The sequence below is a fragment of the Pipistrellus kuhlii genome, unplaced genomic scaffold, assembly GCF_014108245.1.
Source record: "Pipistrellus kuhlii isolate mPipKuh1 unplaced genomic scaffold, mPipKuh1.p scaffold_m20_p_179, whole genome shotgun sequence".
Lineage (NCBI taxonomy): Eukaryota > Metazoa > Chordata > Mammalia > Chiroptera > Vespertilionidae > Pipistrellus > Pipistrellus kuhlii.
Window position 1 is genome coordinate 62,501 of NW_023425492.1, and position 14,037 is coordinate 76,537.

At 63.0% G+C, this 14,037-nt stretch overlaps 1 protein-coding gene across 1 annotated transcript in view; it reads right to left on the reverse strand.

The window, feature by feature from the left end:
* The window catches only part of SULT2B1 (sulfotransferase family 2B member 1), a 35,982-nt gene extending 30,455 nt beyond the window's left edge, over positions 1-5,527 (reverse strand). The window contains exon 1 of the mRNA XM_036441628.2: positions 5,381-5,527. Coding sequence (XP_036297521.1) covers positions 5,381-5,451 — 71 coding nt within the window. The 5' untranslated portion in view covers positions 5,452-5,527. The remainder of the gene's footprint in view (positions 1-5,380) is intronic.
* Between the last annotated feature and the right edge of the window lie 8,510 nt (positions 5,528-14,037).

Below are 14,037 nucleotides of genomic sequence, written 5' to 3' on the forward strand. Positions count from 1 at the left end.
TATTGTTATTGATTTCAGAGAGGAAGGGAGAGGGAGAGAGAGATAGAAACATCCATGATGAGAGAGAATCATGGATTGGCTGCCTCCTGCATGCCCCCTACTAGGGATGGAGCCCACAACCCGGGCATGTGCCCTGGACCGGAATCAAACCCAGGACCCTTCAGTCCGCAGACTGACGCTCTATCCACTGAGCATACCAGCTAGGGCTCTTTTCTTTAAAAAAATTTTTTTTTTTAAATTAATTTCAGAGAGGAATGGAGAGGGAGAGAAAGATAGAAACATCCATGAGAGAGAATCATTGACTGGCTGCCTCCTGCACACCTCCTACTGGGGACCAGGCATGTGCCCTTTCCTGGGGATCGAACCCAGGACCCTTGAGTCCCCAGGCCAACGCTCTATCCACGGAGCCACACCGGCTAGGGCAGGCCATGTTTTCTGCAAAGCCCTGAGTTTGGCAGCTCCCTGAGGGGGTGCAGCCTGACCCAGTCCTCACGTACTGAACAGAACCCCCCTCGGTGCCGCCCGCCCGTTGGTGGGGACCGGACAACGGCCGCAGAGGGACGGCCTCTCCGAGGCCCCGCCCGGCCCTCTCTAGCGAGGGGCTGACAGGGACGTTTCTGGAGCAGACCTCAGCGGTGCCGTCTCCCCGGGCCTCAGTCTTCCCATCTGCAGAGCGGGCTGACGCCTGCTGCCTGGCCGGGAGGGCCGGCTCCCAGCCACCGCCCGGGGCGGGGGGAGGTCACAATTATGATCCATCTTCACCCCGACCCCGCCCCGCCCAGCACCCCGAGTTCCCGGCTGAAGAGGAGTCACAGGAATTAGAGAAGGAGGAAGGAAGGACAGCCAGAGACAGCCAGGCGAGCAAACCCTGACTCAGCAGAGCCGTCCCGGGCATCGCCCGCCGCGCCCACTTCACGGCCCCACAGCCCACAGCCCCACAGCCCCACAGCCCCACAGCCCACAGCCCCACAGCCCCACAGCCCCACAGCCCACAGCCCCACAGCCCCACAGCCCCACAGCCCACAGCCCCACAGCCCCACAGCCCACAGCCCCACAGCCCCACAGCCCACAGCCCACAGCCCCACAGCCCCACCGCCCCACAGCCCACAGCCCACAGCCCCACAGCCCCACCGCCCCACAGCCCAAAGCCCCACAGCCCCACAGCCCACAGCCCCACAGCCCCACAGCCCACAGCCCACAGCCCCACAGCCCACAGCCCACAGCCCCACAGCCCCACAGCTCACAGCCCCATAGCCCCACAGCTCACAGCCCACAGCCCCACAGCCCACAGCCCCACAGCCCACAGCAGGTCCTGGCGGGCGCGCGGTGTGGGTGGGACTTGAACTCGGGGTCGTGCCTGCCTGTGGGCTGTGGGACCCGGGCATTCTTATCCACACGGCAGGTCCCTGGGTGCTGGCTCAGATCCCAGCCTGGGCCCAACTCCGCCTGCGAGTCCCTGGCCTCACCTGTCCCCTGCTCCGGACCCCTCCCTGAGCCAGGCCTCGTACCCCCCCACCCGCCTTGGCCTTCCCTGCCACCGCTGGGCTCTGTCCCTGGCCCAGAGCCCCCTCCGGCACACCGGCCTCTCCGTCCTTTCCGAGCGGTCCGGCGGCTCCACGCCCTCGTCCTCGGCAGATCCCAACCCCCCCCCCCCAGCCCTAGCCCCGCCCAGAGGGGAGTGGGGCGAGGGGGAGGGGGCTGTGAGCCCCTTTTTCTTTTATTCTCACCAAAGCACCTTCATTCCTAGTGGCGGCCCCGGCCCCTCCTCTCTCTCTCTCTCTCTCTCTCTCTCTTTTTTAATATATTTTATTGATTTTCCACAGAGAGGAAGGGAGAGGGACAGAGAGCTAGAAACGTCGATGAGAGAGAAACATCAACCAGCTGCCTCCTGCACACCCCCTACTGGGGATGCGCCCGCAACCAAGGCACATGCCCCTGACCGGAATCGAACCCGGGACCTTTCGGTCCGAAGGCCGACGCTCTATCCACTGAGCCAAAGCCGGTTTCGGCCCGGCCCCTTCTCTCTGCCGCCCGAATTCCGCGCCCCCCCCCCCCCCCCCGCCCACCTCGGGGACTAGGGCCAAGGTCTTGCTGTTTATTAATTTATTGCTTCGAGCCCTTTGGCGCCTTCCTCCCCCTTGGAAAAGGCAGGGCTGAGGCCATAAAGTCACTGGAGTGGCGCTGGCGGGGTGGGGGGGCCAGGAGGGAGGGACCGGGCTGTAAACCAGGGCTGGTCTGGAAGGGCCTGCACGTGGACTCGGAGATCAAAGTGGGGGCGGGGAGGAGCAGAGGTTCAGACGCCGGTGGGTGGCTCGGCGGCTGCTGCTGGCCTTGGCCCTCTCCGGAAGGGGCTGGTCCGGGCACGGCCGGGTCTCGGGTCTCCCCGCAAATGGGGACGCTCTCGGCCGACCCGGGAGGCCTCCGGTCTGCCCGCCCCTCCCTCAGCTTGCTCACCTTCTAATTCCTTTCACACCTGCCCGTCCTGTCCGGTCAGCCTGCCTCAGTGGAAATCCCGGCCCCACCCCGCCTGGCAGCTGTGTGACCTTGGGCAAGTCACTCAGCCTCTCTGGGCCTCCATTGTCTCCGTCACAAACGGGTGATCTTAGCCTCCGATGGCTGGGGGAAGGCTTGAGTGAGATCATGTGGGAAAGCACGGAGCACAGGGAGGACTAAAGAAGCTCTTTAGGGGCCTGGCTGGTGTGGCTCAGTGGGTTGGGCGTTGCCCTGTGCCCTGAAAGGTTGCCTGTTCAGTTCCGGTCAAGGGCACAGGCCCGGGTTGTGGGCTTGATCCCCAGCAGGGGGCGTGCAGGAAGCAGCCAATCAATGATTCGCTCTCATCATGGATGTTTCTCTCTCCCCCTCTCCCTCGCTCTCTAAAAATCAATACAAATATTTAAAAGTAGTTCTCTCTGGATCCCTGTCCCCGGCTTTGTTCCCCCCCCCCCCCATTGGCCACAGAACCTGTCCACCCTCCCTGACACCTGTGCCCTGCCACCTCCCGCTCCTAGCAGTTCCTCTTAACACGTTTATTACACCTTACTTTCCCTTCTCCGTCCGCCGTGGGCATACCAGGGGCACGGAACCCCTACAATCCACACAGCATCGCGGGCCACAGAGCCTGGCAGCCCGGCCCCCTCCCCGCAGCCCTTCCCCTCCCCACATCCTGGCAGGTGCTTGGTTGGGGGGACAGTTTATCACATAGGCCTGTGTCCCCCAAACAGCCTACGGCACAGCCCCTCTTGTCTGTCTGTGGAGGACGGGGCTCAGACGTGGAATCGGGCTGCGGACGGAGTCTGAGGACGGCTTCTTTTTTCTGTCTGTCTTTCTTTCTTTCTTTTTATTTTATTTTATATTTTTTATTGATTTTTTACAGAGAGGAAGGGAGAGGGATAGAGAGCTAGAAACGTCCATGAGAGAGAAACATTGACCAGCTGCCTCTTGCACGCCCCCCATTGGGGATGTGCCCGCAACCAAGGTACATGCCCTTGGCCAGAATCGAAGCCGGGACCTTTCAGTCCTCAGACCGACGCTCTATCCACTGAGCCAAACCGGTTTCGGCTGAGGACAGCTTCTTGGACCTGACCTTGAGTGGCTCATGCCGCTGCCCGAGGGCAGGGGGAGGGGGTCCGCTCAGACCCACAGCCCCTCCGGCTCCTCCCTGCGCGCCCTGCCCTCCCTCACCAGCGTCCCGTCCGTCTGTCCGTTTGTCCGGACTCGCCTCCCGGCCCGCTCCGGCTCAGAGGGCGCCCGGCGCCCCATTCATTCCTGACGTCATTCCTGGGCCGTCACAGCCGCCACCCGCACCCACACCCGCGGAGGGGAGGTCCTCACAGGCAAAGCGGGTGACCCAGGCCGGGCGGGGGTTCTGGGGGCGTGGGAGTGGGCAGGGAACAGCCCGATGGGGCCCAGTGAGCATCTTAAAATGTCCGGGAAACCATCACCCTGGGTGCTGAATGGGGAGGTGTGGCAGGAAGTTCGAAGTCACGGGAGGTGACCCCGGTGACCGCGCTGGGAGGCCAGGGTGCAGGGCTTGCAGCGGCGTGGGGCCGGGAGCCGGGGGGGCTGCTCCCAGAGGGACTGGAGGCGGGAGGCCGGGGCGAGGCCCCGGGCTGAGAGGAGGCCGGGTTCGAGGGGAGTGGGGCTGGGCAGGGCCGGGCCGTGGAGGCAGAGGGAGGATGGGGGAGGCGGTGTGTGGGGGTCGCCCTGGGCCCGGCCCTGAGACGGCCATCCTGGAGGAGGCGCCTGGGAGCCGCTGAGGGCCGTGGGGATGTGGGTGCCGAGGGCGCTGGGAGGAGGGCCCGGAAGCTCATGGAGGAGGAAGCTGGGAGCCCCAGGAGCGGCACCGGGGGTGTCTGACAGGCGAAGGGCGTGTCTCCCCATTTCTCAGAGGAGGAGACTGAGGCTGGAGCCGGCCTAGAGGCCGGGCCGGGCGGGACACCGGAGCGCGGACCAGCCCGGGGACACCCCAGCGCGGAGGGAGGCCCAGAGACGCCGCCAGGTGCCTGGGTCACACAGCAGTTAGAACCCAGCTGCTCCCATCTCTGGAATCTGGGGCGCCAGGAGGCCTCTCTGTGCAGCTTGTGGGTGTTGGGGGGCGGGGGGCGGAGGGCCGGGTGCAGTGTACCCTGAGGGGGGAGACCCTCGCCCGGGGGTGGGAGACCATCTAAGCGGCTCGCTGTGTGACCTTGGGCAGGCCCCCTGCCCTCTCTGGTCTCTGAGCCTCCGCTAGCTCAGCTGAGAAATGGAGCCACGGGGGCGGGGAAGGGGGGGCGGGGGGAGTCCCCGGGGCTGTTGAGAGAAGGAACCACAGACTCTGGGGGTGCAGACTTGCTTCCGGCTGGGTGATCACACCCACTTCCCCTGGGAGCCTCAGTTTCCCTGTCTGGAACCTCCAGGGCTCTCAGAGTGTCTGCCCCCCCCGCCCCCCAGAAACCAGGAGTCCGGCTCTGGAGGTGGGGGGGCGCTGTGTCCTGACCTGTGAGGGGCCAGGTCCCCCCTGGGACACAGCCTGGGCCCTGGGACTCGCCACATCCAGGACCCCACCCTCCTCTGCCGCCCGTCACCTCAGACGGAGCTGGGGGTGCCTTCTGAGCTGCCGCCAGGGGACGGCACCCCGAGTGGGGCTCAGGTTTTCGGGGGGCGTCCCGGGAAGACGGGGCACAAGCAGGTTCTGTTTCTTGAGCAACTACTGGACCTCGACCCCCTGCTCGCGGAGCACCCGATCCTACTCCGGGGAGACCAACGGCGGGGCCCCCCGGCCCCCCACTCCCTCCGGGCGGCACCCCCGTGCCTGGCAGCCCGCCGAGCCCGGGGTGAGGCTGCGGGCGGCGGGCGGCTTTGCCGCGGCCCCGGCCCTGCCCGGCGCCCCCGGGGGTCTCACCTCATCTCGGAGATGTTGTTCTCGTAGGTGCCCCACAGGCCCTGGGCCCGGGGCTCGGCCGGCCCGTCCATGAGCCGCGGCGGCAGGAGGAGTGCGGAGCGGACGGCGGGCAGCACGGTGAGCGGCGGCTCTGCCACGGGGGAGCCGCCAGGTGCCTACCTCCGCGCCCAGGGGGAGGGGCGCCCGCAGCCGGTTCTCCCGGCTGCTACCCACGCCTCCACCGAGGGGCGCGGCCGCCGGGAGGGAGCCTCCCAGTCCCGGGAGAGGGAGGAGGGGCGGCGGCCCGGCCGCTGGGAGCGCGTGGGGCAGAGTCCAGGGGCTCCGCGTCGCCCGCACCTGCTGCTCTGGGCTCCTGGGCGCCCCCTGCAGCCTGTGCTGCTCCTCCGACAAAGGAGCTAATCCTGTCTCAGAGGCTTCATTCACTCATCCATCCATCCATCCATTCATTCATCCATTCATTCATTCATTCATTCATCCTCTCGCTCCTTCGTTCCTGCATATTGCCTGAGCGCCTCCTGACTGTGAAACACTTTTCCAAGTGCTGGGACGCAGCTGGGCACTATCCATCTATCCATTCATCTACACATCCATCCTTCTATCCATCCATCTACCCATCCATCTGCCTATCCATCTGCCCATCCATCTGTCCATTCATCTATCCATCCATCTATCCATCCACCTACCCATCCATCTACCCATCCATCTATCCATCCATCTATCCATTCATCTATCCATCCATCTATCCATCCATCTGCCTATCCATTTACTCATCCATCTGTCCATCCATCTGTCCATTCATCTATTCATCCATCTATCCATCCACCTACACATCCATCTACCCATCCATCTACCTATCCATCTACCCATCCATCTGTCCATTCATCTATCCATCCATCTATCCATCCACCTACCCATCTACCTATCCATCCATTCATCCATCCATCCATCCATCCATCCATGCATCCATCCATGCATCCATCCATCCATCCATCCATCCATCTATCCATCCATCTACCCATCCATCTATCCATCCATCTACCCATCCATCTACCCATCTATCTACCTATCCATCTATCTGTCCATCTATCCATCCATCTGTCCATCCATCTACCCATCCATCTACCCATCCATCTGTCCATCCATCTGTCCATTCATCTGTCCATCCATCCATCTATCCATCCATCTATCCATCCACCTATCCATCCATCTATCCATCCATCTACCCATCCATCTACCCATCCATCCATCTACCCATCCATCCATTTACCCATCCATCTACCTATCCATCTGCCCATCCATTTATCCATCCATCTGTCCATCCATCTACCCATCCATTTATCCATTCACCATCTAGAAGTGGCTGATGCTCTGAAACAGACTGGTAGCTGGAGAGACCCGCGGGGCCTCTGCAGCACAGATGGAGAGAGTCACGGAGGGGCAGAGACTGCTAGAGATGGAGAGACCCAGGCAGAGACAGGCACACAGAGACAGATACTCACAGAGGGTCAGAGACCTCGAGAGACACAAAGAACAGAGGAGAGACAGAGACACAGAGAGACAAGAGGGTCAGAGACCGAGAGAGACAGAGAACAGAGGAGAGACAGAGACACAGAGGAGAGACAGAGACACAGAGAGACAAGAGGGTCAGAGACCGGGAGAGACAGAGATGCACAGACAGCTGCCCGCTGTGATGCTGGTGGGAGCGTGAAGGTCGCAGCGGCTGGTTGGACTCCCAGCTCCAGCACCTCCCAGCTGCGGTGCCTGGAAGCCATCCCCTCGCCTCCTGTGCCTCAGTTTCCCCAACTGTGAGGGTACTTATGTCCCTGGGCTGCAGTGAGGGCCGAATGAAACCTTCTCAGGTGGTGAGCTCAGGAAAGCCAGTGGCCCCTCTGTTCCCCCGTCCCCCAAACCCGGCTTCCCCCGCCGCTGGTCTCCCCACCTCTGAGGCCTGGAGGGGGTCACCAAGCCCAGTCTCCTCACCAGAGCCACTTCTTTCTGCAGGAGACACAGAGGGTGTGAGCCTCGTTATTGTCTTCATGTCTGAGCAGCTACACCTAGAAAGTTTTACCCACGGGCCCTGACTGGTGGATAGAGCGTCGGCCTGCGGTCTGGAAGGTCCCAGGTTCGATTCCGGTCAAGGGCATGTACCTTGGTTGCACGCACATCCCCAGTAGGGGGTGTGCAGAAGGCAGCTGACTGATGTTTCTCTCTCAGCAATGTTTCTAACTCTCCCTCTCCCTTCCTCTCTGTAAAAAAATCAATAAAATATATTAAGAAATAAAAACACTTACCCACAGAAGTTACCATCGTGAATTAACATTTTGGTTGAAGCTTTCTAGCAATTTCTCCTCGTTTTCCTAGTATGGGCCAGAGGAATTCGGGTTGAATGAATCAAAACAAAAAATATATATACCACTATTAAAAATTCCATTTGCTGACCAGTTAGTTTGCAAGGTGAGCTCGCTGGGGGGTGTCAGACAGAAGGGGGCTCAGAGAGGCGAGTGACTTGCCCAAGGTCACACAGCACTGCCTGCCCTCAGTCTGAGGGTGTCCTGTCCACTCAGTTCGTCTGCCAAAACCCCCTCTGGATGCTGTGGTGTGGGGAGCGCCCCCCCCCCTGTTCCCCCGAAACCTCCCCCCACACCCTCCACCCTGCTCCCCGCCATGACTGAGTTTGAATCCTGTCTCCGTTACTTTTAGTCTCCATCTTGCTATTCTCATCTGAGACAAGGGCTCCCTCGCAGGGCACGGGGGACCACGAGGGCCAGCCTGCGGGGGCTCTGGTCTTCCCTGCGGGCAGGGCGGGGGGGCCGAGTGGAGAAACCCCCCCCGCCCGGGCCTGGGCCACCTCGCCCCTGTTCCACCTTCAAAGACCCTTCGTTCCTGCTCTGGGGGGTGACACCCTGCCCTGTGCCCCCCCGGGACCTCTGCTGACCTGCCCCGGGCCCCCCACAGCTATGGGGACCTGAGCGGGCACTGTGCCAGCAGGGGGATTTGAGTTCCAGGGGGAGGGAGAGTCTGAGGGGAGCAGAACTCCCAGGACCCGAGGGAGACGGGAAGGGAAGGCAGGGGCAGTCCTGGGGCACAGAGACCCGGGGAGACCCGAGGGGGGTGCAGGAGATGCTGAAGGGAGAAGGCGGGCCCGGAGCCTGTCTGAAGGAGGGGACCCGGAGACCCAGGGAATGCTCCCACCTCTGGCCTCTGCACCTGCTGTTCCCTGTCTGACATGCTGTTCCCTGTCTGACATGCTGCCCTGGACCTTCCCCGCCGCCTTTGCCAAGCCAGCCTGTCACGCCCCCTCCGAGCTCTCCTGCCACTGCCTCCACCCCCCTCCTGTCGGCCTTCCCTCTGGACCTTCTCACATGGGCGTCCCCAAGGGGCCCCTCTCGGCCTGCGGCCTGCCGGCCCGTGTCCTCAGCGAACGGCCACCCTGTGCGGACAGGCGCATTCGATCCGGGGGCAGAGCCTGGACGAGGTGTCCAGTCAGTGCTGCTGGTGGGAGAGACCAGGCACCGCGGGCTGGTGGGAGCGAGTGGCTGGGGTCTGTGGAGGGGCAGGTGGGTCTTGGGAGTGGGATGGAGGTGGGGGTGCGAGGCCTGACTGTGGAGGGTGCGAGGCCCAGGCTCTGAGGGGGTGGCAGAGAGAAAGAGAAGACACAGGAGGGGAGGACAGTGATGGAGAACACAGAAGAGGGGGGGCACTCAGAGGACAGGGAACTGACCTGGAGTGGGATGGGAAGAGGAAAGTGGGAAACCCAGTGCCAGCTGCATGGGGGCGCTGGGAGGAGCAGCGATTTACACATCCATCATTCATCCATCCATCATCCGTCCATCCATCCATCCATCCATTCTTCTATCCATCCATTATCCATCCATCATCCGTCCATCCATCCATCCATCCATTCTTCTATCCAACCATCATCCATTCATCTATCCATCCATCATCCATCCATCATCCATCCATCATCCTTCTATCCATCATCCATCCATCTATCCATCCATCATCCATCCATCCATCCATTCATCCATCCATCATCCATCTATCCATCCATCATCCATCAATTCATCCATCCTTCTATCCATCCATCATTCATCTATCCATCCATCCATCATCTATTCATCTATCCATCCATCATCCATCCATCTATCATCCATCCATCCATCATCCATCCATCTATCCTTCCCTCATCCATCTATCCATCCATCATCCATCCATCTATCCATCCATCATCCATCCATCCACCCATCCATCATCCATTCATCCATTTATTCATCATCCATCCATTCATCCATCCATCTATCCATTCATCATCCTTCCTTCCTTCCTTTCTTCTATCCACCCATCCATCCATCCTTCCTTCTATCCATTCGTCATCCTTCCTTCCTTCCATCCATCCTTCCACTTATCCATCTATCTTCCTTCCTTCCTTCCTTCCTTCCTTCCTTCCTTCCTTCCTTCCTTCCATCTTTCCATTTATCCATCCATCCATCCATCCATCCATCACCTTTCCATCCATCCATCCATCCATCACCTTTCCATCCATCCATCCATCCATCCATCTTCTATCTCTCTGACTGATATCTGAGGAGACTTCCTCTAGGTCAGGACCTGGCTTTGCTTCCCCAAAAGAGACAGGGACGTAAACTCGGCTCAGAGCTGTGCTGTCCAACATCCAACACGGGAGCCACCCGCTGCCTGAGCCTGTTGGCTGCTGGGAACGAGGCACACGTGACCAAGGCGTGACGGTTTCCCATGGCATTTGACTCTCACTTAAATGTACCTGGGAACCCAGGAGCGGTGTGAGCCATCCCCTTCGGTGAGACCATGTTTCCATTTAACTCGGAGGCCGAGCACCGGCATGGAGCAGCGCAGGGAAGGGGTCCCAGGAGTGACTTCTATCCTGATCGCACCTGAAAGGTGGGTATTTGGAAAATATCGGATCAAATAAAACACATTCCTAAAATGAGTCTCATCAAACAGGTGAGTAAAAAGTAAATGAAACATTTTTTAAAAATATATATTTTATTGATTTTTTTGCAGAGAGGAAGAGAGAGGGATAGAGAGTTAGAAACATCCACCAGCTGCCTCCTGCACACCTCCTACTGGGGATGTGCCCGAAACCAAGGTGCATGCCCTTGACCGGAATCGAACCTGGGACCTTTCAGTCCGCAGGCCGATGCTCTATCCCCTGAGCCAAACCAGTTACGGCATGAAACATTTTTTACTTTTTTTAATAAAAAGAAAGTGCGGCTGTGGAGGCTGAGGACGACACAGACAGCCAAGCTCCCGGCGAAGGGAGAGCGGGGCTGGGCGGCTTCCGTCTGCTCGGCGTTCAGCCTGCAGATGGCAGCCCTCCGGGGGTCCAGGCGAGGATGCCCAGGACTGACGCTCGCCAGGGAGGGCCCTCGGGGAGAAGGCGACGGTGGTGGTGGCGGGCCGGATGCAGGCAGAGGCCCAGAGGCTGAGAGACAGCTGGGAAGGCTCTCTCCAGGCTGAGAGGGCCGTCTGGAGATGGGGAGGGGGCTGTGGAGGTGGGGGGTGAGGTTGGGGGGCCTTCCTGGACCCTGGGGTGGGAGGTCAGCCCTGACCCTGGGGAGGGAGGGCAGCAGGGAGCAGTGGCAGACAGGGCTGGGCTGGGTTGAGCTGAGGACATGCCCTCTGCCCCCCCCCGTGAGCTCCTGGGAAGATGCAGGGGTCCCCCTGCAGCACCGCGGCCAGACCCCCGTGGTGGGAAAGGGGAGCAGGAGGGCGGCTGAGGGCAGGGGGGGGGGGGGCGGAGCGCGGTCCCGGGCCCGTCCGGCCCAGGATGTGCTGTTTTGCTCTTGGAGCTCAGACGCCGGCAAAGGGAGGCCACTGGGTCATGAGGTCATATTTCTGCAGAATGAGGCCGTTGTCACCTTCAGAGCCTGACCTTTCCGTTAAAAGCAATCACTGCCGGGGATTGTGGGAGCGCTGAGGAGCGCAGCTCTGGCTGCTGAGGAGCAGGCGTCCCAGGAGGCCAGAGCCTGGGGGCAGGGCTCCCAGAGCCTGGAGCCCGGACTGGGCTGGAGCTGGGGGTGGGGGTTGGACCCCTGGGTCTGAGGGAGGAGGGGCTGGACCCCTGGGCCTGAGGGAGGAGGGGCTGGGGGCCTGGGCTCCTGGGTCTGAGGGAGGAGGGGCTGGACCCCTGGGCCTGAGGGAGGAGGGGCTGGGGGCCTGGGCTCCTGGGTCTGAGGGAGGAGGGACTGGACCCCTGGGTCTGAGGGAGGAGGGGCTGGACCCCTGGGCCTGAGGGAGGAGGGGCTGGACCCCTGGGCCTGAGGGAGGAGGGGCTGGACCCCTGGGCTCCTGGGTCTGAGGGAGGAGGGACTGGACCCCTGGGCCTGAGGGAGGTGGGGCCTGGGCTCCTGGGTCTGAGGGAGGAGGGGCTGGACCCCTGGGCCTGAGGGAGGAGGGGCTGGGGGCCTGGGCTCCTGGGTCTGAGGGAGGAGGGACTGGGGGCCTGGGCTCCTGGGTCTGAGGGAGGAGGGGCTGGACCCCTGGGTCTGAGGGAGGAGGGGCTGGACCCCTGGGTCTGAGGGAGGAGGGGCTGGGGGCCTGGACCCCTGGGTCTGAGGAGGAGGGGCTGGACCCCTGGGCCTGAGGGAGGAGGGGCTGGGGGCCTGGGCTCCTGGGTCTGAGGGAGGAGGGACTGGACCCCTGGGCCTGAGGGAGGAGGGGCTGGGGGCCTGGACCCCTGGGTCTGAGGGAGGAGGGGCTGGACCCCTGGGCCTGAGGGAGGAGGGGCTGGGGGCCTGGGCTCCTGGGTCTGAGGGAGGAGGGGCTGGGGGCCTGGACCCCTGGGTCTGAGGGAGGAGGGGCTGGGGGCCTGGCTCCTGGGTCTGAGGGAGGAGGGACTGGACCCCTGGGTCTGAGGGAGGAGGGGCTGGGGCCTGGCTCCTGGGTCTGAGGGAGGAGGGGCTGGGGCCTGGCTCCTGGGTCTGAGGGAGGAGGGGCCAGGGGCCTGGACTCCCATGACCCAGACAGAGATGAAACTGGGACACTGTGACATCGGACCTGGGAAGAGGGTGGGTGGTGGGTGTCTGGGTCACGGGTGGGGGTGCCCGTGTCTCCACGGCCCCTTGGAGAGGAGCAGGACCTGCTGGACCGGGTGGGAGGAGGGCCGCTGACTCCTGCGAGCCGGCCTGACGTCCCCCGCCCCCTCCCCGGTAATCAGCGGGTCCATCTTGGGGCGCACAGATCGTAGAAACCTCCTCTGCTCCCACCCAGATTGCTCCCTCCCCATCGAGGAGAGGAGAGGCCCCAGGGCCGATACCGAGGCCGCAGCCCGGCCCACCCACACACGCTCAGCCGCCCCGCCCACTGCTCCCGGCCACACCTGCCCCTCTGGGGGCTCCTCTGGGGCGCGCATGGCTGGGACCCCCACCCTGGGCTCAGAGTGGACAGAGACTGAGGAGGGATGCTGGGGGCCTGGGCCCCTGGGTCTGAGGGAGGAGGGCTGGGGGCCTGGACCCCTGGGTCTGAGGGAGGAGGGGCTGGGGGCCTGGGCCCCTGGGTCTGAGGGAGGAGGACTGGGGGCCTGGGCCCCTGGGTCTGAGGGAGGAGGACTGGGGGCCTGGACCCCTGGGTCTGAGGGAGGAGGGGCTGGGGGCCTGGGCCCCTGGGTCTGAGGGAGGAGGACTGGGGGCCTGGGCCCCTGGGTCTGAGGGAGGAGGACTGGGGGCCTGGACCCCTGGGTCTGAGGGAGGAGGACTGGGGGCCTGGACCCCTGGGTCTGAGGGAGGAGGGGTTGGACCCCTGGGTCTGAGGGAGGAGGGCTGGGGGCCTGGACCCCTGGGTCTGAGGGAGGAGGGGTTGGACCCCTGGGTCTGAGGGAGGAGGGCTGGGGGCCTGGACCCCTGGGTCTGAGGGAGGAGGGGCTGGGGGCCTGGGTCTGAGGGAGGAGGGGCTGGGGACCTGGACCCCTGGGTCTGAGGGAGGAGGGGGCTGGGGCCTGGACTCCTGGGTCTGAGGGAGGAGGGGGCTGGGGCCTGGACCCCTAGGTCTGAGGGAGGAGGGGGCTGGGGCCTGGACTCCTGGGTCTGAGGGAGGAGGGGCTGGACCCCTGGGTCTGAGGGAGGAGGGGGCTGGGGGCCTGGACCCCTGGGTCTGAGGGAGGAGGGGGCTGGGGGCCTGGACCCCTGGGTCTGAGGAGGAAGGTTGGGACTGGGATTCAGGTTCCGGTCCCTGAGGCTGGGTGGACTGGCCCGGTGAGGGTCTGGGTGTGAGGGGTGCAGGTCTGGGTGGGGGGGTGCGGGTCTGGGTGGGGGGTGCGGGTCTGGGTGGAGGGGTGTGGGTCTGGGTGGGGGGTGTGGACATGAGAGTCGGGGCTCCAGGAGGATGGACCAGGGAACCAGCAGCCGCCCCTCCCCCGCCTTCCGGTCCTCCTGCCGCTCCCAGCACCATCCTCACTTATCCCCAGAGCTCCTCTCTGCCAAGGTGCCAGGACCTGCCAAACCAGCTGTGCCAGGTGGCATTCCCTCAACCCCCCCCTCCCTACTATTTCTCTCTCTCTCTCTCTCTCTCTCTCTCTCTCTCTCTCTCTCTCTCTCTCTTCCTTCCCTCCAGTGGCTCCGGGAGGCCTGGGCCCAGCCCCGAGGGCAGTGAGTAGGTGGGTGGGAGGCCACCAAGTGGGAGAA